Source organism: Loxodonta africana, chromosome 5 (genome assembly GCF_030014295.1).
Source record: "Loxodonta africana isolate mLoxAfr1 chromosome 5, mLoxAfr1.hap2, whole genome shotgun sequence".
NCBI lineage: Eukaryota > Metazoa > Chordata > Mammalia > Proboscidea > Elephantidae > Loxodonta > Loxodonta africana.
The window spans coordinates 3,325,622-3,351,564 of NC_087346.1; the positions used below are offsets into that span (position 1 = coordinate 3,325,622).

At 38.2% G+C, this 25,943-nt stretch overlaps 1 protein-coding gene across 2 annotated transcripts in view; it reads left to right on the forward strand.

Annotated features, from left to right (window-relative positions):
• Positions 1–25,943, forward strand: part of SLC7A11 (solute carrier family 7 member 11) — a 100,907-nt gene that overhangs the window by 34,210 nt on the left and 40,754 nt on the right. For both annotated transcript variants that reach the window (XM_064285319.1, XM_003410369.4), the window contains one exon: positions 4,543–4,587. In XM_064285319.1, the coding sequence (XP_064141389.1) occupies positions 4,543–4,587 (45 nt within the window). The remainder of the gene's footprint in view (positions 1–4,542; positions 4,588–25,943) is intronic.

Genomic DNA, 25,943 nt, shown 5'->3' on the forward strand with positions numbered 1-25,943 from the left:
TTCTGATTACCTTTTCAATCTCTTCTTTTGTTATGGGTCTATATAGTTGTTCTACCTCTGTTTGTGTTAGTTTAGGTAGGTAGTGTGTTTCTAGGAATTCATCCATTTCTTCTAGGTTTTCAATTTTGTTTGAGTATAGTTTTTCATAGTAATCTGATATGATTCTTTTAATTTCTGCATGGTCTGTTGTAGTATCGTTTATCTCATTTCTTATTCGGGTTATTTGCTTCCTCTTCTGTTTTTCTTTTGTCAGTTTGGCCAGTGGTTTATCAATTTTGTTGAGTTTTTCAAAAAACCAGCTTATGGTCTTGTTAGTTCCTTCAATTGTTTTTCTGTTTTCTATTTCATTTAGTTCAGCTCTAAATTTTATTATTTGTTTTCTCCTGGTGCCTGTGGGTTTCTTTTGTTGCTCTCTTTCTATCTGTTCAAGCTGTAGGGATAGTTCTTTGATTTTGGCCCTTTCTTCTTTTTGGATGTGTGCATTTATTGATATAAATTGGCGTCTGAGCACCGCTTTTGCTATGTCCCAAAGGTTCTGATAGGAAGTGTTCTCATTCTCATTGTATTCTACGAATTTCTTTATTCCATCCTTAATGTTTTCCTTAATCCATTCTTTTTTGAGCAGGATATTGTTCAATTTCCAAGTGTTTGATTTCTTTTCCCTGCTTTTCCTGTTATTGCTCCCCACTTTTATGGCCTTATGGTCAGTGAAGATGTTTTGTAATATTTCACTGTTTTGGATTCTGCTAAGGGTTGCTTTATGACCTAATGTGTGGTCTATTCTAGAGAATGTTCCATGTGCACTAGAAAAGAAAGTATACTTGGTTGCTGTTGGGTGGAGTATTCTGTATATGTCTACGAGGTCAAGTTGGTTGATTGTGGCATTTAGATCTTCCGTGTCTTTATTGAGCTTCTTTCTGGATGTCCTGTCCTTCACCGAAAGTGGTGTGTTGAAGTCTCCCACTATTATTGTGGAGCTGTCTGTCTCACTTTTCAATGCTGATGGAGTTTGTTTTATGTATCTTGCAGCCCTGTCATTGGGTGCATAAATATTTAATTCTGGTTATATCTTCTTGGTGTATTGTCCCTTTAATCATTATATAGTGTCCTTCCTTATCCTTTCTGATGGATTTAACTCTGAAGTCTATTTTGTCAGAAATTAATATTGCCACTCCTGCTCTTTTTTGATTGTTGTTTTCTTGATATATTTTTTTCCATCCTTTGAGTTTTAGTTTGTTTGTGTCTCTAAGGTATGTCTCTTGTAGGCAGCATACAGACGGATCTTGTTTTTTAATCCATTCTGCCACTCTCTGTCTCTTTATTGGTGCGTTTAGTCCATTTACATTCAGGGTAATTATGGATACGTATGAATTTAGTGCTATCGTTTTGATGTATTTTTTTGTGCATTGACAGTTTCTTTTTCCCAGTTGATTTTATGTGCTGAGTAGATTTTCTTTATATATTATCCTTTCCTCATATTTGTTGTTGTTGATTTTGTTTCTACTGAGCCTCTATTTTTCCCTTGTATTTTATTTTAATGAGTAGGATAGTTTGTCTCCTTTGTGGTTACCTTTCTAAATTTAAAACTTTTATTTCTTTGTATCACCATATCTTCCTCTCCATATGGAAGGTGTATGATTACATTTCTTAGTCCCTCTGTATTATTTTAATGTTTTCTTCTTTTATATAATAACATCGCCATTACCCTGTGTTGGCTTTTTTTTTTTTTTTTAATAATCTTGCTTTGTTTTTTTGGATTTCCCTGTCTGGGTTGACTTCTGGTTGCTCTGCCCAGTGTTCCAGTCTTGGGTTGATACCTGATATTATTGACATTCTAACCAAAGAACTCCCTTTAGTATTTCTTGTAGTTCTGGTTTGGTTTTTACGAATTCCCTCAATTTGTGTTTATCTGGAAATACCTTAATTTCACCTTCATATTTAAGAGACAGTTATGATGGATATATGATTTTTGGCAGGCAATTATTTTCCTTCAATTTTTTAAATATGTCATCCCATTGCCTTCTTGCCTGCATGGTTTCTGCCGAGTAGTCCGAGCTTATTCTTATTGGCTCTCCTCTGCAGGTGACTTTTCTTTTATCCCTCGCTGCTTTTATAATTGTCTCTTTATCTTTGGTTTTGGCAAGCTTGTTTATAATATGTGTTGGTGACTTTCTTTTAAGATCTACGTTAATGTGGAGTTCGATGAGCATGTTGGATAGATATATTCTCATCTTTCACAATATCAGGGAAGTTTTCTGCCAACAAATCCTCAATAATTTTCTCTGTATTTTCTGTTATCCCTCCCTGTTCTGGTACTCCAATCACTTGTAGGTTATTTCTCTTGATAGAGTCCCACATGATGCTTAAGTTTTCTTCATTTTTTTAAATTCTTTTATCTGATTTTTCTTCAAATATATTAGTGCCAAGTGATTTATCTTCGAGTTCAGAAATTCCAGCTTCTACTTGCTCAATTGTGCTCCTCTGACTTTCTATTGAGTTACCTAATTCTGTAATTTTATTGTTAATCTTCTGAATTTCTGATTGCTGTCTGTCTACGGATTTTTCCAGCTTATTAAACTTTTCATTATGTTCCTGAATAATCTTTCTAATTTCCTCAGTTGCTTTATCTGTATGTTCCTTGGCTTGTTCTGTGTATGCCTCATTTCCTTCCTGATGTCTTGAAGCGTTCTGCATATTAAACTTTTGTATTCTGCATCTGGTAATTCCAGGAATGCACTTTCATCTTAAAGATCCCTGGATTCTTTGTTTTTAGAGCCTGTTGAGGTGATCATGGCCTGTTTCTTTATGTGACTTGATATTGACTGTTGTCTCTGAGCCATCTATAAGTTATTGTATTAGTTTATGCTTGCTTACTGTGTCGTAGCTGCTTGCTTTGTTTTGTTTTGGTATACCCCTATGGGTTGCTAGAGTGAGCTAGCTTGATTATTTTCACGTTTGGAGCTCTGGTGTCCTGTCCCCAGCTGGCTAGAGCTGTTATCAGGTATTATCAGTCTAGGAGTCCATTTGGTTTTCCTGTATGAATTCAGCTCAGGTTCCCAGGTAGCTGATGTCAAGTGTGTGGTACAGGCTCTGTCCTACAGTCTTAGAGGGGCAGGGGTGATTGGCGTATATACCAGTGTCTGATTGCAGCAAGGGGTCATGCTCTGAAAAAGGCAGCGGGCTGAGAACCGACCCCCAAGTGTCTCTGAGGAAAATGCATGTCTGTTCCCTAGAGCGTGCTGGTGGCTGGGTTCTGCAGAGGGACCATGGGCATCCAAAGTTTTTGTTGTAAGGACTGGGAGGTACCAGTTATCTTTGGACCCCTGTAGTGGGTGGCTGGGTGACCTGAGGTGAGCTACCAGTCCTTAGGTCCTTGTTGTGGGTAGGTGAGGACCTTGTTTAATAGGCAAAGCAATGTCAAACATCAAACACCCACCTCTCCACCGCACAGGTGAAATGGTTGGAGTTTGCCAACAAGGGCTTATTCTCCCCAAATAGGCCCACACAGGTGCATGTAGAAGGGAAAGGTGCTCAAGGTCCATGGATGGTTTATGCCTGGACAGGAGCTGCTTCTGTCCTGAGCTCCTCCAGTTAATGGTGCTAGCAAATTATCTTTTCACCCCAATTGCAAAGTTTTTCCTTCCCCAAGTCCAGGAGGATGGCTCTAGGTGCTCACCAGGGTCTATCTCAGGCCCAGGGATTCAGCTGCTGAAGCCAGCTTGGGGGTGGGGGGGCGTGGTAAAATATGTACAAGTACTTAGCTTTTGCCGAGAGCACGCTGTTCTCCTCAGGTTTCAGAGGTGTGAGTGGGCTGTGTGGCTGGCTGCTTCTCCCTGAGGAAACTGTGACTGAACGCTAGTACCAGCCCGCTGCTGTGGCAGCTCCAGGAATGGTCCCTGAGAGCTCCCCGCGATTCAGGTCTGGTAACTCCTCTCCACTTCTGAATGGCCTCTTCCTCCCCCTGCCCCTCAGATCATTGTCTAAGCTTGCCTTTGATGCTCAGGGCTCCCAGCTTGTCACAAATATACTCTTTCCAGTTGTTTTTTGGGGGGTCTTTGTTGTAAAGAGGGCTCCCCGGAAGCGTCTGTCTATTCCACCATCTTGGCTCCACCTTCCTGTCAATGTTAAGCATTCTTAAAGACTCAGCCTGCTGTGGGAAAGCTTCCCTGTCATTACCAGGCTGGGTAGGGAGCTCTCCTCTGGCTCTATGGTGCCCTGCGTCTGCCTCTACCATTGCCTACAGAGCTGTATTACTCCATTTGATAGGGCTTTCTGCAATTATGGGCCCCATGAGAAGAGGAACTAAGGACCTTCCACCTTTATATCCCTCATGTTCGGCCGTGATAGGCGGTCTATAAATGTTTTAACAGAAAAATGATTTACGGGAGTTTTTGGTTGTTGCAATCTTGCATCTTGCTATAAGTATTTATTTTTACAATGTTTTCATAATTCTGACTTAAATTTTAAATATTTAAAATTTGAAACTTTGGACTATAATTGGAAAATATATTAATAATTTGTAATTCATTTATCTTTTCTTAGGTTCTACCTCAACTTTGTTACGGAGGAAGTGGAAAATCCTGAAAAGTAAGTAGACATATTTACTCTGAAATAGGTATGAGGGGATAAAATTTAAGGTTACATAGTTGAAAAAGTAGGCCTAAAAAGGAAATTCAGCATAAGCTAGTTAACTGAGTTGTTATTATTGTTGTTTGTCATCATCATCATTTTTATTCTTTTAGGCAGACAAAGTTTATTTGAACTTGTCATAAATTATATGTGAATAACTTCATGATATGTTGTACATTTAATACTATATTATCTTATAACCTGAAAGCAGAAAAGAATAAAGTTACATTTTAGGTAACCTACAGCCAAGAAAACCCTATAGAGCAGGTCTACCCTGTCAAATGGGGTTGCTATAAGTTGGAATAGGCTCAATAGCACCCAATGACAAAAACAACAATCTCATATAAACATATTCTTATAGCTTAACATGGACCTGCAGATACCTACAAGTGCTCCTCCATAAGATAAGAACTCAAAAGTTGGTTATTTCTAGTAATTAATTTGGTTTATTTTTATAATGGCCCAATTAGTTATGGAAGTCCAGAAATAACTGCAGAATGATTTAGGAACTTGTAAATTCTGGGAACTGGATGATTGCTTTTACTTCTTCTTCCTAGGTAACATTTTTGATAATTTCATTATGATATATGGAATGCTTCTAAAATGGACTAATTTAGAAAAATGAGTTACCTTTGTGATTTGTGTATGAGCATTTGTATTTGTCCAGAAAAACAACATAAAAATCCATGGGCAGATGGTGGAAATTTTAAGAGTTATAGTGTAAAATACAGACTGAACTCTTGTTGTTTTGTGTTATTGAGTTGATTCCAACTCATAGCTACCCTATATGACAGGATAGAGCTGCCCCAAAGTGTTTCCTGTGCTATAATCTTTATGAGGGCAGATCACCAGGCCTTTTCTTCCATGGAGCAGCTAGTGAGTTCGAACCGCTGACTTTTCGGTTAGTAGGCAAGTGCTTAACCATTGTGCCACTGTGGCTTCGTGACAGAACTCTAAAGTTACTTAATTAATCTAATATTTATTGAATATCTACTATTGGATGACTATCGTACTAGGAACCTCTTACACAATGACTTGCTTTCAAGTATTTTATACTCTAGTCCATGAGTCAAATGTGTAAACAAATACATGTAAAACAGCATGATTTATACTTCATAGATTATTTACCAGCTGAGCATAAAGGAAAAAAGAAAATAGTTAACTCTATCAAGGGAGGTATTGCTTATATAGTCTTTAGTGATATCAAGTATTCTCTAGATATAAGACATAGAGAGTGAGAATAAGTGAGACAGAGAGAGAGAGAGAAACACATTTCCAGGAAAGGGAGCAACAAGAACAAAGGTGAGTCGGTATAGCCTGGACATCAAAGAATATGCCTAAATGATCACAACTGAAATGAGAATAGACTAAGAAGTTCTTAGTCTATCTTAATGACAGGAAACTGCCAGAAATTCAAGCTGGATTCAGAAGAGGACGTGGAATGAGGGAAATCGTTGGTGATGTCAGACGGATCTTGGCTGAAAGCAGAGAATACCAGAAAGATGTGTACCTGTGTTTTATTGACTATGCAAAGACATTTGACTGTGTGGATCCTGACAAATTATGGATAACATCGTGAAGTATAGGAATTGCAGAACACTTATTTGTGCTCATGAGGAACCTGTACATGGACCAAGAGGCAGTCTTGCAAACAGAACAAGGGGATCTTGCATGTTTTAAAGTCAGGAAAGGTGTGCGTCAGGGTTATTTCTTTCACCATACTTATTCAATCTGTATGCTGAGCAAATAATCCGAAAAGCAGGACTATACAAATAAGAATGTGGCATCAGGATTGGAGGAAGACTCAATAACAACCTGCGATATGCAGACTATATGATCTTGCTTGCTGTAAGCGAAGACTTGAAGCACTTACTGATGAAGATCAAAGACTACAGTCTTAAGTATGGATTGAATCTCAACATAAAGAAAACAAAAATTCTTGTAACTGGACCAATAAGTAAGTAACGATATAATAAATGGAGAAAATATTACAGCTGTCAAGGATTTCATTTTACTTGGATCCACAGTCAGTGACTATGGAAGTGGCAGTCAGGAAATCAAATGACTTACTCCATCAAGCAAATCTGTTGCAAAAGACCTCTTGAAAGTGTTAAAAAGAAAAAAATGTCACTTTGAGAACTAAGGTGCACCTGATCCAAGCCTCGTATGCATGCAAAAGCTGAAAAATGCATAAGGAAGACTAAAGAAGGATTGATGCCTTTGAATTATGGTGTTGGCAAAGAATATTGAATATACCGTGGACTGCCAGAAGAATGAACAAATCTGTCTTGGAAGAAGTACAGCAGAATGCTCCTTAGAAACGAGGATGGTGAGACTTCTCTCACTTTGGCCGTGTTATCAGGAGGGACCAGTTCTTGGAGAAGACATCACGTCTGGTAAAGTAGATGGTCAGTGAAAAAGAGATCCTCAAGAAGATGGATTGACGCAGTGGTTGCAACAATGAGTTCAAGCATAAGGGCGATTGTAAGGATGGAGTAGGACTGGGCAATGTTTTGTTCTGTTGTATATAGGGTCTCTATGAGCCGGAACCAACTTGACAGCACCTAACAACAACAAAGAAATTCTGGCACTAGATATAGTGGGAGATGGTAAGCCAGTTAGATTTGGCCAAGTACTGGGGTTGTCTGAATTTCAGACCACATAATCAGCAACTGAGGTTAAAAAGATGTTTAATAGTGTCTAATTCAACTATTATGCAAATAAATATGTACTTTAAATATGTGAAAAGTTACTGAGAAATATGATGAATTTATGACAGTATTGTCATATTTATAACTTTATGCCTTTGTAGTACATTTACCAGAAGCTAATTCTTTCTAGCATTTCTTGGAAATGACCAGCTAAGCGCTACAGCTGCTAACCAAAAGGTCGGCAGTTGGAATCCAGCAGCCTCTCCCTGGGAACTCTGTGGGACAGTTCTGCTCTGTCCTGTAGGGTCACTGTAAGTTGGAATCGACTCAACAGCAACAGGTTACTCCCAAAATACAGTGATGTATTGGTTTGGAGTTATTTGTTGCAAAAAAATTTTTTAACCTCATCTAAAAAATGGGAATTATAATAGCATTTATCTCATTGTGTTGTGTTAATAAGTTAATATCTGTGAAGTGTTTAGATTAGTGACATTAATTTTTAATCTCTACATGATTCTTTGGTTTTTTATTACTGCTACTACTATTATGCTTATTTTAGAAGCAATGAAAATGTTATTCATGTAAATAGTGTTCTCTAGATTTCAAAATCCCAAAATGATTCTCTTTCTTCTGTGCTTTTGACAGAAAAATTATCTCACACCATATTGATACTTGTTCTCTAGACATTCAGTAGTGAATATGAACGTGCATTTTATTACCTCTCATATTTTTGTGTACAGATTTCGTTGACTTTTTATATTTTAGAGAAAACAGATTTGCAATTTTTTATTGTGCTTTAAGTGAAAGTTTACAATTCAAGTCAGTCTCCCATACAAAAACTTCTACACATGTTACGTGACCCTAGTTGCTCTCCCTATAACGGGACAGCACACTCTTCTGCTCCACCCTGTATTCCCTGTGCCCATTCAACCAGCTCCTGTCCCCCTCTGCTTTCTCACCTCACTTCATGACAGGAGCTGCCCACTCCTCACCATTATCATTTTATGTCTTATAGCAGACTTGAAATTTTAAAGGGGAAAATGTAAGACTTAAGAGTTTTATAATAACTTAAAAACAACTATCAAAACTGATTTAGGCTAAGTTTATTAGCACAGGTACATTGGATAAAATAATTCTTAATTTCTAGAAATCTTGATTCTGAATACTTCATTAAGTATTCCTGTAATATTTTCCATCTGATATATTATTTTATGGCCTTAAATTAAGGAACTTTTCAGAGGAGACTAAGAAAGAGGTTGAGGTAATGAGCAAATGGCAAAAACAGCATGGGGGAGATGTCTGACCTCTTCTAACTTCACGAGGTGAAAGGAGAAACAAGATCAACAGCCCAAGACTGATTCATGTGAGGCGGGGCCTGGCATGCCTTCTCTCTCCGCCACCTTTACCAACTCTGACACTAACCATTCCTCCCACAGAACTTTCTGCTGGGTTCGATAATTCATTACAATGGCGACCCAGAACTCACAGACCGTACTCACGATTATGGGGTTTATTAGGGACGCGATAGGTTACAGTTAAGGCTCAGGAACACTCAGGATACAGTTCTTCCATCAGGACAGCCTCTTCCTAGCTGTGCACGCAGGCACGCCTCTCCCTGGCTCTCGGCCTGGGGCCAAAGGCTCTCAGCTTTCTCCCTCCATGGCCTGGGGAAGCCTGCTGTTTGCTGAAGGTCTCTCCGGTGGGTCTCTCCTTCCTTTGTGGTGGTAGGCTCTAACAAAGGAAATTTATTCTTTCACAGTCTAGGAGGCTAGAAGTCTGAATCCAGGGTGCCAGCTCCAGGGGAAGCATTTTTCTCTCTCTGTCAGCTCTGGGGGAAGGTCCTTGCCATCAATTTTCCCGTCAAGCTTCTCAGTGCAGGGACCCCCGGTCCAAAGGATATGCTATTCTCCTGGTTGAAATAAGGAACTCCTGATACTTTATGTTCTTTCACACTAGATACTTACATATTTAATTTTAATGTAGGATCCTGTGTAAAATTTAGCCAACACGTTTATTTTCTCTTAAATCGGAAAAAAAAAAAAAACTTCACCAAACAGTAAAGATTAATGTATTATTTGTGAATGAAAGAAATTAAGGGTTTTGAGCAATTTAGTCAATATGTTAATAAAAAAAAAAAGTCTTCCTGTGACATTGATAAATTTATAGTTGAAAATCTAGATTAAAAAAAAAAAAGGCTACCCAGTTTGTTCTGACTCACAATGACCCTATAGGACAGAGCAGAACTGCCCTATAGCGTTTCCAAGGAGCAGCTAGTGGGTTTGAACTGCTGACTTTATGGTTAGCAGCTGGGATTTTAACCACTGCACCATTAGGACTCCTGAATATTTAGAACACAAATAATACAATTATGTGGCTCTAGTCCAGATGTGTAATTTGTATTATTTTGTAGGTAGACACCACTCCAAAATATCTCCAGTTACAAGGGAGAATCATTATGATTCCATCTCCTTTGTGACTTGCCAAGATAAATGTGTTTTCCAGTCATGGCTGCATGTTTCCAGATGTGCTGTAACATGCAGCTTTCTGGCTGCTGGCGAAATGAATCATCAGCCGAAGATACAGCACCTTTTACTATCCTCCACCTAGGCAATAAAATTTTCCTAAAATTGTGACCTAATGAAAAAGGTGATAATTAATTTTGATTGGTGAAAATAGCAACGTGATTGAAAATATATAGAATGCAAAGCAAGGCTTCTTGACCACAATTGACTACCCTTTATGTATAATTTAATTTCAGTGGAAATCTTTCAAATTACCTAATGTTAGTCTGTGGAATGATTTCTGAACTGCTGTTATAAGCTTGGCTTATAGAACAGCTTCTTAAGTGTAGTAACAAGTAAGAGAGAAACTGGGAGATTAATGGAATCAAAATAACCAGTTCATGACTTCTTTCTTTTTATTAAACATCGCTTCCTCTTCAAAGCTTATAAAGCGTGAGTTCTATCTTCTTGGCCAAAACACCTGTTCATGGGATAAAATTTATCACGTTAAGAAAGTTTCTCATGGCTTTTGTTATAATGTGTTCCTCTCTAAGAGTAGCTTTGGGTCTGTGAAAAAAGAAATCGTTCAGGAGGCATTTAATATTCTCATATGCAAATGTAATAGTCATTGAACTTTTATGAGACTATAAACCTATAGCATGGCAGCTGGCTTGACAAATAAATATATTAAAGATAGTATTTTGAGGGACATGACTGAATGTTTGGACCATAAAGGTGGCAGACTCTCAAGGACCATCTGAGAAAATGTTCTTCTTCCCAAAAATGACATGTGTAGTAAAGATTGCTAATATATACATTTGTTTTTAAAAATCAAAACGTTTTTATTTGCAAATACAATGAGCTTTGCCTTATAACATTACTTTTGTGGGGACTATGCAATTTATCATTGTTCAAAAAGTTACACAGTGAGAAGAACATATCATTGAGATGTATAATGTTTGTAATTCTGCTCTTAGATTGATAAATCATGTCTTGTGTTGATGAAAGCCAAGAAATGAATTGCTTTGCTTTGCTTTGACCTCGGGGGTCTGAGATAAGTCGGTTTGTCTATTAGACTTTTTCCAGTGTTCTTCTCACTTCATTTATTCCTTCTGTTCTGAAGAGTTGGGAAATAGACTTAGAGGAAGTCAGTAAAGCTTGATATCATCAGTCATTTTGAAGAGCCGGCTATCAACATGCTCTGAATAATCAACTTTAATAAGAAGGTTTAAATAATCAGAGTGTCATGTTTAATTAATACTTTGCCTGCTTCCAATTTATGTTAATTGATGGCTGAAAGTCATCACACCTTGAACCAATGATAAGTTAGAAGAGAAACTTGGTTTGGGAAAAATGCCCAAAGACTTTTTCAAGCAGTGTGATCAATCAGACTGGTCCACACCTGGTCCACCCCACACAACCACGTTATTTGCATTCCGTTCAGATACTGCATTCTTTCATATTTAGGATGTGTGTTTAAGTCAAGGTTTTTAACAAGTTCATTTTGATTTGGACCTGTGCTGAGAATTTGCATTTCCACCCCAGATATACTGAATCAGAATCTACATTTTAACAAGACCCCAGGTGATTCTTATAGATGCCCATGTGATTCTTATGTATACATGTAGCTTCTGATTCAGTATATCTGGGAATGGAGAAAACAAATTCTTAGCACAGGGTTGAAGCAGAATGAACTGGTTTGAAACCCTGCTTTTAATTCTTTATTGACTCATATTAAGCCAGAGTAAAGATGTCTGTCTACCAATGATAATATACAGTTTTATAAGTCTGTTGCTTAAAGGATATACATAACTGTTAACCAGATTAAAAGCAAAGCAAAACAAAGCAAAAAAAATCTTGCCCAAATGCATTGTAGGAAAGTAGCATGACAAGACACTGAAGGTTGATTCGAGGCCTTCTATATCTTGCTTTTGGAAACTCTGGTGGCGTAGTGGTGAAGCGCTACAGCTGCTGACCAAAAGGTCGGCAGTTCGAATCTCCCAGGCGCTCCTTGGAAACTCTATGGGGCAGTTCTACTCTGTCCTATAGGGTCGCTATTAGTTGGAATCGACTCGATGGCACTGGGTTTAGTTTTTTGGATCTTGCTTTTGGTTTTTTAAATGATGACACTTTTCTATGAGAGACAAAGCTTGCGCCTTGTATACTTTATGGCTGTCTAACTCTGGTGGTGTAGTGGTTAAGTGCTACAGCTGCTAACCAAAGGGTCAGCAGTTCGAATCTACCAGGTGCTCCTTGGAAACTCCATGGGGGAAGTTCTACTCTGTCCTATAGGGTCGCTATGAGTCGGAATCAACTCGATGGCACTGGGTTTGGTTTTGGTTTTTTGGAATTTAATAGTTGTTAAAAAACAGATACAACACTTGATAATATGTACAGCCACCATCCACTGCCATCAAGTTGATTCTGACTCAGAGTGACCCTATAGGTTTCTGAGGCAGTAAATCTCTATGGAAGCAGACTGTCACATCTTTCTCCCGAGGGGCTGCTGGTGGTTTTGAGCTGCTGACCTTTTGGTTAGCAGTCGATCGCCTTTACCACTGTGCCACCAGGGCTAATACCTGTGCACGAATTACTGCAACATTATATTTTGTGATTTTTTTTTTTTAATATATTACAGGGTAATGCTAATTATATTATTAGAACATCCCAAAGTTTCTTTTTCAATACTCAAGTGATATATGTTCTTAAGGTTTATAAACTAATTTTCATAGAAAATTACCTCGCCATATATAAATGTGTACAGAAAAATCTGGGTTTATTAAACAGACCTAATTTACAAAAATATTTGCAAAGTGACTCTCTCAAGAAGTGAGATCTCCTAAAAAGTGTCAAACTGTGAAATTGAAGTAACGCTCAAATTTATAAAGACCTATTTGGAAAAATGAGGAATCTCTTGATTAATGACGATAAAGCATTGATAGAATTATCTTAAAATATGACATTGTTTAGCTTCAATTCTTCAAATAATTGGTACCTAAACTGGATTATCCTATTGTGTGCTTTTCTTCTGGAAATAGACAAAAAGTTTGGTAAATTATTTTTAAATATATTTCACAGTAAGAATATAATTATGTGGTAAGTCACTGAGGCAGACTAAAGGTCAGCATTTGCCCAGATATCACAGAGAAAGATGAATCTGTGTTCAGAGAGCAAGGTCATCAAGTTACTCATCCTTGCTTTTGCTTAGTCTAAAAATTTCTCACTAATGGAACATGTGGTTGATGTACCTTGGGATCAGAACTCTTGCATTTCTCAGCTTCACATATGCATAAAAAATACATTTGGCTCAAAGACAGTTTGTTCATGTAAGGCTGAAATGTCAAATAAGTGGTGCAGAAATTATAGGATTATATTATAATATTTTATCACAGGGTAATCAAAGAAGACAGATATTAATCCTTCAAGTGCTTTGTGGAAGCCATTTAGCTTCTCTCTTTTTTTTTTTTTTTTTAAATTTTGAGGCTTCCAACCCCGTTATGGGACAAAATGTGAAGGGCAATGCTTTTGACTGTTTCACTTCCTTTCATATTTGTTGTTTCTAAGTTCTATTTTTAATCTTTTTGAAGTTTACATTTTGAGTCTGGAAACATAAACTCATGTCGTAGAAACAGTTTTAGTGGCTGATTTAATTTTATCATACGTTTCTGTTTCTTTGGGGCTACCACAAAGTAGTGTAATGAACTTTTTTCCCATTGCTGTTGAGTTGATTCTGACTCATGGCGACCCCGTGTGTGACAGAGTAGAACTTCTCTGTACAGTTTTCCTGATTGTAATCTTACAGAAACATCTTGCCGGGCCTGTCTTCCATGGCACCACCAGATGTGTTTGACCCACCAACCTTTAGGTTTGTAGTGGAGTACAAACTGTTTGCGCCACCCAGAGACCTAGTATAATGAATAGAATCATCGCATTTTAGAATTAGAGGGACCTTGGAGATGATCTAATCCAGCAATGTATAAGAAATATGAATCATCTCCATAATATTTTAAGCAGAAATAATTCATATAAAATCAAACAAAAAACTGTAACTTCCTTGAACTGGGCTGTCAATATTTGTCACTTCTTTAGGCTGATTCCAAAAAAACAAACCCATTGCAGTCAAGTCGACTTTGACTCATAGCGACCCCACAGAACAGAGTAGAACTGCTCCATAGGGTTTCCAAGGAGCACCTGGTGGATTTGAACTGCTGACCTTTTGGTTAGCAGCTGTAGCTCTTAACCACTGTACCACCAGGATTAGCAACCTGCTAATTACTGTCACTGTTTGAAGCTTTGATAAGTTGTTGGTTTTGTGGCAGAAGTAAGGTGAGTCATATGTCTTGGCTGCCATAGGTACAGTCCAAATGAGAAATTAAAGGGCATATACCAGTTAGAATCCTCTTATCTGAAAGAAAACACCTTCCATATCAGAAGTGATGTCAGACATCAGATTTTCTCCTATTGATTTCACACTTTTGTAGCTCCTTTCATCCATCCGTACTCTCACATCTAGAAACTGACCACCCTTGTATCCCTCTCCAGACCTGAATTTAGAGTATTAGGTAATTGTGCCAAAAAAGTGGCTCCTAAATAAATTTTACACTTTGGGTTATACTTTGTGAAAAACTTTAGTCTACTAAAATCTAGTTTGTGGCCTGCTGCTAAAAAGTCCTGGTAGGGCAGTGGTTAAACACTCGGCTACTGAACAAAAGGTCAGTGGTTCAAACCCACCAGCTGCTCCGTGGGATAAAGATGTGACAATCTGCTTCTATAAAGACTTACAGCCTTGGAAACACTATGGGGCAGTTCTGCTCTGTCCTATAGGGTTACGATGAGTTGGAATCAACTAGATGGAATGGGTTTAATTCTGGTGTTCTGCTGCTTTGGTATTGAATCAAATTCAATATTGGTTAAGATTTTCAACTCAAGTATAACAATGTCCCATGTCCATTATGTGCAGAGACAAGACGAATCCAGACCACTATATTTGGAAATGCCAGGCGCTATAATGATCAAATAGTTTTGATAATTTTGTTCTCTTCATATTAAAACATTAACTCAGTTTATCAATCTACTCAGTAAAATGAGCAGTTTTTGAATTTATATAGGCACAAAATAAAGCTGTATCACCAAAGCGAACATCTAAAATGAACCAAATAAAGTTGAGGCTTTAAGTGAAAAAAAGATTTCCTTTGCATTTATGAACTATGAAAATGTTCATTTACAGAGTCTTTGAAATAGCACCGGGTAAAGAAATCAAAATTCTCTTCCTGTCTTCTCTTAACTAGCTGCTTGACCTTGGACAGACCTCTAAATTGCTTCTAAATCCTTGTTTACCAATTTTAAATGGAGGTTAATAATCCCTATATTGTAGTTCTCGTGGGATTGTGAGGATAAAATATGTGAAATTCAAAAATGTTAATGAGCTTGACAAGTAATATACAAACACCATCTGCAACCAAACCTATATTCTTCGAAGATTAGAATATTTCATAATCTTTGAAAAAATTAGAGGATTAGCATACTTGTTTTATGAACAGGGGTGCCTGTTCTACACATGTGACCTATTAATCAGCTTGAACGTTGTTCTGCGTCATCAGCAAAGTACCCAATTATTAGTAGTTAAAAGGTCCAGAAGATGATGAGAGCTGCTTTATGTTTAATAGTCAGTAACCTCCCTCGGATGGCAATACGTGCACATATCATAATCGGAATGAATTTCTTGGCTGATTTTTTTTTTCCATCTGAACCAAATATTTGTATGCCCACACCCATACAGCCATTGTCACACTGTTGGCTGGTCTTGCTGATACAATGGATGAACTGTTCGTCCTTTCACCGTGGTCACCTATTGAAAGGTTCGCTATCTCAACAAGAAACTCCTTTATGAAACGTGACAGACAAGGTCTTGATCTGAGTGGCTACTACTATGTATTTTAAATTTTATTTTTTCCAAGAGGAGGAGCTGTAGAATAGGTGGAAAGCAGGAGAATGCAAGCATTAGTGTACTCCAAATGGTTTCATGAATTTTTGCCTAACATTAAAATATAAAGCCTTTATCAAAAAATATAAAGAGCATTTGTTATCTGACTTAGAGATGGATTACAAGGTGAGGGTAGCACTGCAGATTATTCTTAATCCTATGATGTGTGTTACCTCCATTCTGCAGTTGAGAAAGCAGAACTTAGAGAAGCAAAGTCCCTTGCTCATGGCCACATAGTAAATGAGAAGGCTCGGGTTCGAATCCGTGTTTGTCTAGCTCCAGAATTCATACTCTGTTTAATATGCCAGTTGGTGTGCGTGGGAGGCAAAGTAGAAGTGATCCGGGGTGTACAGGGGGGTGTAATGGGTGGCTGGGGAAGTTGTTTTGCTATGGAAGAGGGAGTTGGAGAAAGGGTACCAGTACCAGCTGCCCTGGAGTCAGCTCTGACTCGTGGTGACCCCATGTGTATACGAGTTGAACTGGGCTCCCTAGGGTTTTCAGTGGCTGCATATTTGGGCTAGATCACTAGGCCTTTCTTCCAAAGCACTGCTGGCTGGACTTGAAGCTCTAACCTTTCAGTTAGCAGATGAGGATAGGATCTAGAAAAGCTAAAGAGAGAAGCGAAGGCATCTCAGGCAGTGGGATAGATACACAAAAAAGCAGGGAAGCATTTGGTGGTCTCAGGGAATAATGTGTGAACAGCTCTGACAGGCATACCTTGGAGATACAGCAGGTTCAGTTCCAGGCCACCTCAATAAGGTGAATATCACAATAAAGTGAGTCACACAAGTTTTTTGTTTTCCCAGTACATATAAAAGTTATGTTTGTACTATACTGTAGTGTTTTTGTTGTAGTCTGTTAAGTGTGCAATGTATATACCTTAATTAAAAAAATGCTTTATTGGCACAAAATGCTAACCATCAGCTGAGCCTTCAGCAAGTTGTAATCTTTTTTGCTGGCAGAGGATCTTGCCTTGATGTTGATGGCCACTGACCCATCACTGTGGTGATTGCTGAAGGCTGGTGTGGCTGTAGAAATTTCTTAAAATAAAACAACAGTGAGGTTTGCCACATGAATTGACTCTTCCTTTCATGAAAGATTTCTCTGTTGCATGCAGTGTACTTTGATAGCATTTTACTCACAGTAGAACTTCTTTCAAAATTGGAGTCCGTCGTCTCAGAATCAGGCCCTGCCTCTGCTTTGTCAGCTAAGCTCATGTAATATTCTAAATCTTTTGTCATCCTTTCAACGATATTCACAGCATCTTCACCAGGAGTAGAGTTCATTCTGAAGAAAGCACTTTCTTTGCTTATCCATAAGAAGCAACTCCTCACCCATTAAAAGTTTTATCTTGAGATTGCAGCAATTCAGTCACATATTCAGGCTCTACTTCTAATTCTAGTTCTCTTGCTATTTCCACAACATCTGCAGTTACTTCTTCCACTGAAGTCTTAAACCCCTCAAAGTCATCCATGAGGGTTGAAATGAACTTCTTCCAAAGTCCTGGTAATGTTGGTATTTTGACTTCCTACCATGAATCACAAATGTTCTTAATGGCATCTAGAATCGTGAATCGTCTCCAGAAGGTTTTCAATTTACTTTGCCCAGATCCATCAGAAGAATCACTATGGCAGCCTTACAAAATGTATTTCTTAAATAGTAAGTCTTGAAAGTCAAAATGACTCCCTGATCCATGGGCTACAGTATGGATTCTGTGTTCACAGGCATGAAGCAACATTAATCTCCTTGTACGTCTCCATCAGAGCTCTTGGGTGGCCAGATACATTGTCAGTGAGCAGTAATATTTTGAAAGGAATCTTTTTTCTGAGCAGTAGGTCTCAACAGTGGGCTTAAAATATTCAGTGAACCATGTGGTAACCGATGTGCTGTCATCCAGGCTTTATTATTCCGTTTATAGAGCAAAGGCAGAGTAGATAGAACATAATTCTTAAGGGCCTTAGGATTTTCAGAACGGTAAATGAGTATTGGCTTCAGCTTCAAGTCACCAGTTGCAGTAACCTCTAACAAGAGAGTCAGCCCAGCCTTTGAGGTTTTGAAGCAGGCACTGCCTTCTCTTCCCTAGCTATGGAGGTCCTGGATGGCGTTTTCCCCAAAGTAAGGCTGTTTTGTCTACATTGGGAGCCTGTTGTTAGTGTGGCCACCTTCACCAAGTCTCTCGGCTGGATCTTCTGGATGACTTGTCGGAGCTTCTACGTCAGCCCTTGCTGTGTCACCTCGCACTGTTATTTACGGAGATGATCTCTTTCCTTAAACCTCACGCACTAACCGCTGCTAGCTTCACACTTTTCTCCTGTAGCTTTCTCACCTCTCTCAGCCTCTAGAATTGAAAAGAGGTAGGGCCTTGTTCTGAATTAGATTTGGTTAAGGGAATGCTGTGGCTGATTTGATCTTCTATCTAAACCACCGAAACTTTCTCCGTATCAGCAATAAGGGTGTTGCGTTTTCTTATCATTCGTGTGTTTGCTGGAGCAGCACTTTTCCATCTCCTTGAAGAACTTTTCCTTTGCATTCACAGCTTGGGTAACTGTTTGGTGCAAGAGGCCTAGCTTTTGGCCTATCCTGGCTTTTGACATACATGCCTCACTAAATTTAATCATTTCTAGCTTTTGACTTAAAGTGAGAGACGTGCAGCTCTTCCTTTCACTTGAACACTTAGAGGCCATTGTAGGGTTATTAATTGGCCTAATTTTAATATTGTGGTGTCTTAGGGAATAGGGAGGCCTGAGGAGAGGGAGGGAGATAGGAGAACAGCTGGTCGATGGAGCAGTCAAAACACACACAACATTTATTGATTGTTTGCTGTCTTGTCTGGGTACAGTTCGTGGTGCCCCAAAATAATTACAATAGTAATATCAAAGATAACTGATCACCATAACAGAGATAATAATGATTTAAAAAATTGAAGTATTGTGAGAATTACCAAAATGTGTCACGGAGACACAAAGTGAGCACATGCTGTTGGAAAAATGCTGCCAATAGACTTGCTCAATGCATTTGCCACAAACCTTCAATTTGTAAAAAAATGCAATATCTGTGAAGCCCAATAAAGTGAAGCACAATAAAATGAGGCATACCTGTATAATGGAGAAGAGTAGAAGACAAGGTGATAGTAATATATGGATGCTGGTACGTGGTGAGCCTTAACCTCCATTATAAGAATTTTGGAATTTTTCCAGTGGCTAGGGTAGGGTGGTGTTGCTGTTGCAAATTTTTAGTGTGTGTGTGAAGCACAACTTTAGGAAGATTAATCTGGTGGCAGGTTCAGGGGATTTTTGTGTGTGTGTGTGTGTGACAGATACACAGTTTAAAGAGAGATGTAGTCCATGATGCCGTATGTCCATCTTCTTTTGCATGTTTACATTTAATAAAAGAAAGTATCTTTGAAAAGTTCATTTCCTCTTGGACTTGAACCATCGCTAGAGTCAGACAAGGTGAGGAATCATGTGGAAGGAAATTCTGGCAAACAGCACCATCATTTTCCTAATATCCCAGCACAAAGACATGGATAAAGCTGCCTAGAGAATAAGGATGAGTCAATATGGTGTTTACATACTCTCTTCAAAAACACAGCATTGTTTTTAAATGAGGAAGATTATTTATTATGCATGCCTGTTGAAGAACAAATAAGGTTAAGTTAAATGAGAAGAAATTTTATTTTAAAATAAAAGTTCTGTTTCAAAAGTGTAAAACAAGATCATTTGTTTAGGGCTTCTAATTCTCAAAATAGAGATAAAAGGGGTTATCTACCCACATTTCTTCAGATAATTCAGGTTTAAAAAATGAAGCAGACTATTGCCTAAACTTGCTTCTAGTTCTATGACATTAGGGTTGTACTTTTAAGTTAGTGAATACATAGGAGCTAATGTGGGAAAGTCGTTTCCAGTTGGTAGAAATGGTTAAAGCACTTGGCAGCTAACTGAAAGGTCGGTGGTTCAAGTCCATTCAGAGGTGCATGGGAAGAAAAGCCAGGTGATCTACTTCCAAAAAATCAGCCATTGAGAGCTCTGTGGATCACAGTTCTCCTGTGGCACACATGGGGTTGCCGTGAGTCAGAATCAACTTGACAGCAACTGGGTTTTTGTTTGTTTGTTTTATTACTGTGTGAAAACATACAATGTGCCACAAGCCTAGGTTACTGAAGAGTTGGGGGGAATTACTTGCTAGTAAGATAATTGAAACCCTTTGTTATATTTTAAGGTGAAGTAGAAATTGTGGGTCAGAGTTTGAAAATATTTCAAATAAGGTGTGTTAAAGATGTGATCTTCAATCATGCAGTCTTGTAGGAGAAGAGTGGATGCCAGGAAGGTAGGGGAATAAGGACAGTAGAAGGACAAGGGTAGGTCTGGGAGACATCTGGCTCTGCTGGACACAGTGAAATTCTTTGTGGAAATGGCTCTGAACTTGGAGTCAAGTAGCTACATTTCTAGTTCTGGTTTAGGAAATATTTAATTTTTTGACCTAAGATAAATCTTTTATTCTCTCTGAACCTCTCTGATTTCTCAGCTGCAGAAAAGGAATGGTAGACTCTAGAAAGTTCTGTTTCCTTTCAGCTCTAGTGTTTTCTATGATTCTTGGTGATGACACGGAAGTATCCATTTGGACAAGCAGCATATCATTTGGGAGTTGAAATCTCCTCAGTGGCACCTGTTATTTCTGTTATAGTAGCACTACATAACCAAGACAGCACCTAACAACAGCATATCGTTTGGGGAGCCTGGCAAAGGAGTGGAAACTTAGGAAAAAGATCTGTCTCAGGGAAGTCCAAGAAAAAGTGTCAAGGATACAGACCAAGAGAAAGGGATTCTGTGGCCACTTTTCAGGTCCTGTAATGATTGAGAGCTTACTCAGAATCAACTTTTTTTGAGTTATTTTGGAAAATGCTAAGACATTTGGTTGGATGGATGGGGAGGATGAGTCTAGTTTGGCACCTCACAAGGTGGGAACTTAGTTATTAGAACTGAAGATCTAGGGTTAGCAGAAGGCTATGAAATCTAGTTCTCTAGAGTGACTGTAAGTACAAGATGGGTCTTGCGGCATATGGAGTACAATGCGAGGAATAAAGACATTAATGTACTTGCAGAAAAAGGCCAGTAATATTGTGTGATGACAAATTACTGGTTCTATTTCCTGTTTTTATCATACATGATTACTAAAAACAAAAACCAAACCTGTTGGCCTTCAAATCGATACTGACTTACAGGGACCTTGTAGGACAGAGTAGAACTCCCCCAGAGGGTTTCCAAGGAGCAACTAGTGGATTCAAACTGCCAACCTTTTGGTTAGCAGCAGAGCTCTTAACCACGGTGCCACCAGAGCTCCATATATGCTTGCAGAATATATAAAATGGCCTGTAAACCTCTGTGGTCCATGATGTTTATATTAGCCTTTTACTGTTTCTTCATTTTTTTCAAGAGCTGAGACTATGTGTGTGTGTGTGTGTGTATATATATATATATATATATTGGAGCCCTGGTGGCATAGTGGTTAAGAGCCCAGCTGCTAACCAAAAGATTGGCAGTGCAAATCCACCAGCTGCTCCTTGGAAACTCTATGGAGCAGTTCTACTCCATCCTATAGGGTCGCTATGAGTCAGAATTGACTTGATGGCCACAGGTTTGGTTTTTCTGGTTTATATGTATATATACATATATATATATATATACATATATATATACATACAAATACACACATATGTGTGTATATATATACACACACATGTATATACATTATGTATACATACACACACACATATATAAATGCAGAGTTATTTTCTCTGATAAGTCTGCTACATTTAGGAATTAGACATTGTAAATAATCCAGTTAGAATTTCATTCATTTACCTATAATTTTATGATTTCTGCCTAAAGAGAGGGAGAGTTTTGTGATAACTTAAAAAAAAATACGTATTCTTTCATTTATGTATCTGTTCAATGTATATTCTAGTGCTTATTTTGCAGAGTTTTTAAGAGAACAAAAAAATAATATACTGATGTGCCTGACCTAATACCTTACTCATATTAGACCCCCATTGTAGACAATATTTTTTTGTTGTTGTTATTAGACAATATGTCAATAGCTCTCTTGTAACCCAGTAGGGTCTATCAAATCAAGATTTGTGAACAAGAGTAAGCTATTTCTTTTCTTCTGCACTGGTTGTGTGTTGTGTTTGAAATCTATTATCACAAGGTAAGAGACACCTTTGTTTGAAATACTTTGCCATGGGAAGCAGAAATTATCTCAGTCTCCACTTTAGGCATCACTAATCTTTGACACTGGAATTTGTTTGCCAAAAATATATCGGACTTTTCTAACTGGTCCTCTATGGAGACAGGCTCATAGCTTTTCAAAATCAGATGGTTTTCCTGGCTACCCATTTACTACTGCATGATATCCTCATTCTTTCTTTCATATTCTTTCTCTTTCTTATGATAGAAGTAGAACTGATAGAGTTATCTGTGACAGAAGCTTAACACTAATCAATACTGATGCATATCAGCCAAGGACGCATTGATCAAATATAAAGGCCACTGATTTATATGGGAAGATTTACAATACTATACGGAAGACAGTTTAAGAAATTAAGTTTATGGCAAGGCACTCAAATATATCATAGTCAGTGAAAACTAAAATGTATTACTCACATAATACAAAATGAGAAACAGGCTTAAGGTTATAATGCAGGTGTTATAAGGAACATGCTTTTCAGGGCCTAGTGGACTGTATACAGTACATTTTCTAGGCATTTCGTAAATCCAAAGCATCTCTCCTGTTGGCCTTTCAGATGCCATTTCTCCTTCCTCCCTGACATTCTACTGTCATAGTTATTCTCTCAGGGATAGAATGTGGCAGTCTCTAAATTTTAGAGCTGTTTAAATGTTCATGTCACCTATGTTGCAAATCCTTCCCTACCCATTTACCTTCTTCCAGTCACACACTGACATGGCTTAGTTTATTAGACCAACTCACTGTCACAATTAAAAGCCCAGTGAGCTTGACCTTGAAAGAATACATCCCAAAGACCTGGGATGTCAGAGTTGGAAAGGAAGTAACATCACATTTTCCAACCCTTTCACTCTAAAGATACAGAAATTGATGTCATAAAGATGGATTAATTTGTCTATTTACAAGTGAAAATCCTGATCCCTTTCCGGTGCTCTTTCCAAGCACTTAGTGTTGTTGAATACAAATCTAAGAGAGATGGATATGCCAAGATTTTAGCCTTGAAATTAGCTGGAGGAAGAATGTAATCATGAGGGTGACCCGCATGTCATTTGAGAATAGAATGAAACTGCTTTTAAAAATGTGTAAAAGTGTTAACATTTGCCTGCATTAGACTTTCTAAAGCTGTTATTCAAACAGATAATGAAAGAGGGTCCTAGACTAGCTGAAGTAAGTAATTCATTCCAGGTCATTTACTGAAGGTCACTTGGTTATAAGATTAAAACAGAAACTTTATGATCAGGAAATGCTTAAATATTACAATATTATGAAGAAATAGCTGCTTTTTATTTTCTCTAACATTTGTACAGATACAATGGCTCTTAAAATAGGCTTGATGTCTCTATGGGGGGCAATATTTAATTTTTCTGTTATTAATGTTGTCAAACAATCAAAATCTCATTGCCTATAATCTGGCCTGAGGCAAGCAAAAGAGAAATTGATACAGAAGACACAATTAACTTTGTTTTGAGTCTGAAAATGACAAAAGAAATGAATGAGATAGATAGCAAGTATAGGTCACGATTCTAAAATGCTGTTTTGTGGCTGCTCAGGGTCTTGTGGAAGAAAGGTTAAATGCGTTTTAAATGTACATGAGGGTTTAGCTGTTTGATCCCCGTGATGTAGTGTGGTCTTGCGAAGGAGAGGTGATCAAGTGGCAAATGTTGAGAGAAAGCAACTACAAATTGAACTCAGCGACATCTCTCTCTGGGCCATGGAGCCATTTGTCTATGTATGCCAACCTTTGGATATGTAGACGCTTTTCAAACCATTGAGTTTGTGATGCAAGCCTATGACTTGGCAGAGCAGGAATTTCCTGTTTTCCAAAAGGTACTGTTAATACTGTTCCCCCTGTTGCCATTTCCTTAGCAACACCTGGGTGGAATCTCCTTCCCTCTCAGTCCTGCCTCCGGGCTCCACACCTCATACCTCCAACCCAGCTAGACACACCAGATATCCTGATTATCTTGTTCTAGAATTTCTCCCAGCAGACAAATCTTGTTTATTGCATCTTTCAAGGGTTGAAACACAAATCTCCATCTACTAGTTGTCTTCAAAGGATCCATTTACTCAAAAGATCAAAACCAAACCCACTGCCGTTGAGTTGATTCCGACTCATAGCGACCCTATAGGACAGAGTAGAACTGCCCCAAAGAGTTTCCAAGGAGCGCCTGGTGGACTTGAACTGCCGACCTTTTGGTTAGCAGCCGTAGCACTTAACCACTACACCACCAGGGTTTCCTCTCAAAAGATAGGAAGGAAAATTTCCATGTATTCTGCATTCTACTTTAGAAAAAGCCAAAGTAAACCTTTACGGTTTTCATAGTATTTTCAATAACACTATACAAACTTTCCCCCCTTTAATACTAATAGTCAATTTTTGAATTACCAAATATTATGTTGGAAAAAGTTAAAAATCGCCTATAATCTCCTATTTACATCAAACAAAAGTATTCAATGTTGTTATTTTGATACATATATATATTTTTCCCTTCTCTCTCTCTCTGTGTATGCATGAGTACATTGCATTACTTGAGATAAGATACACATGCCTTTTTCTTTATAGCACTTAGCAACTTTGGCATTATGTTATGTATTGACTCGTTTGTTTATCTTGCGTATTTCTCTCACAAAGGCCAAGGTCATTCACTGCTATATCTTCAGCAGTTGGAGGGTACTTCCAGGTATGCCCTGCCATCTGGATTTGCTTCATCTTGAACTCAGCTCTAGCTTTCTTCAATCCATGCTAGTATAGGTCAGTCTTGTTTTCTTCATTTAATGCCATTTATTAGCTTTTCCTATATTATTAAAACCTTAGTAGGCACCATATTTACTGATGGTATAATATGCCATTGAGTGGACGTACCAATATTTACTTATTCTCCTGTTAAACATTCAAAATTTTTTCAATTTTTGCCAATAACACCATATTGCACGTGTCTGCATTAATTTCCTGGTGCTGCCATAGTAACGTGCCACAAACTTGGCAGCTAAAAACAACAAAAATTTCTCATTTCCTGGTTCTGGAGGCCGGAAGTCCAAAGTCGAGCAGGGCTGGTTCCTTCTGGGGGCTCTGAGAGAGAAGGTGTTCCATGCCTGTCTTCTAGCTTCTGGTGGTTGCCAGCATTCTCTGGCATCCCTGGACTTGCAGAAGGGAAACTCCAGTCTCTGCCTCCATCTTCCCGTGGCCTTCTTCTTTGTGTCAGTCTTTTGTATCTTCCTGTCCAAATCTCCTTCTCCTTTCTCTCCAGTAACACTGGTTATGGGATTTAGGACCCAGCCTAATTTTAACTTAATTACATCTGCAAAGACCCTGTTTCCAAATAAGGTCACATTCACAGGTATCATGGATTAGGACTTGAATGTATCTTTTTGGGGAACCCAATTCAAAATAAATAAATAAATAAATGACTTGTTGCCTTAGAGTCAATTCCAACTCATGGCAACCCCATGTTTTTCTAAGTAGAACTGCCCTCCATCGGGTTATCAATAGCTGTAATTGTATAGAAATAGATGGCTAGGCCTTTCTTCTGTGGTGCCAGGAGTGGATTTGAACTCCCAGCCTTTTGGTTAGTAGTCGAGCTCAAATTGTTTGTGCCTCCCAGGGACCTCTCATCCCACTACAACTTGAGGTTATTTTCTTAGGATAAATTCCTAGAAGAGAATGGGCTTAAAAAAAAAAAAAAAAAAAACAACAAAAAAAAACTCTTGATTTGTATTGCTAGGTTACTTTCCAAAGTCAGGTTATCAATTTCCTCTCCCACTAGTAATAGTTAAGAGCACTTACCAGCATTGAGTGTCATCAATTACAAAACTTGATGCTAATTGAATAGCAAAATTTACATCTCATTGTTTTAATTTTCACTTATTGGATCGCCAGTGAGGCTCCATACTTCCCTTCGTGTTTAATAGTTACACGTGGTTTCTCAGGAAATTAGC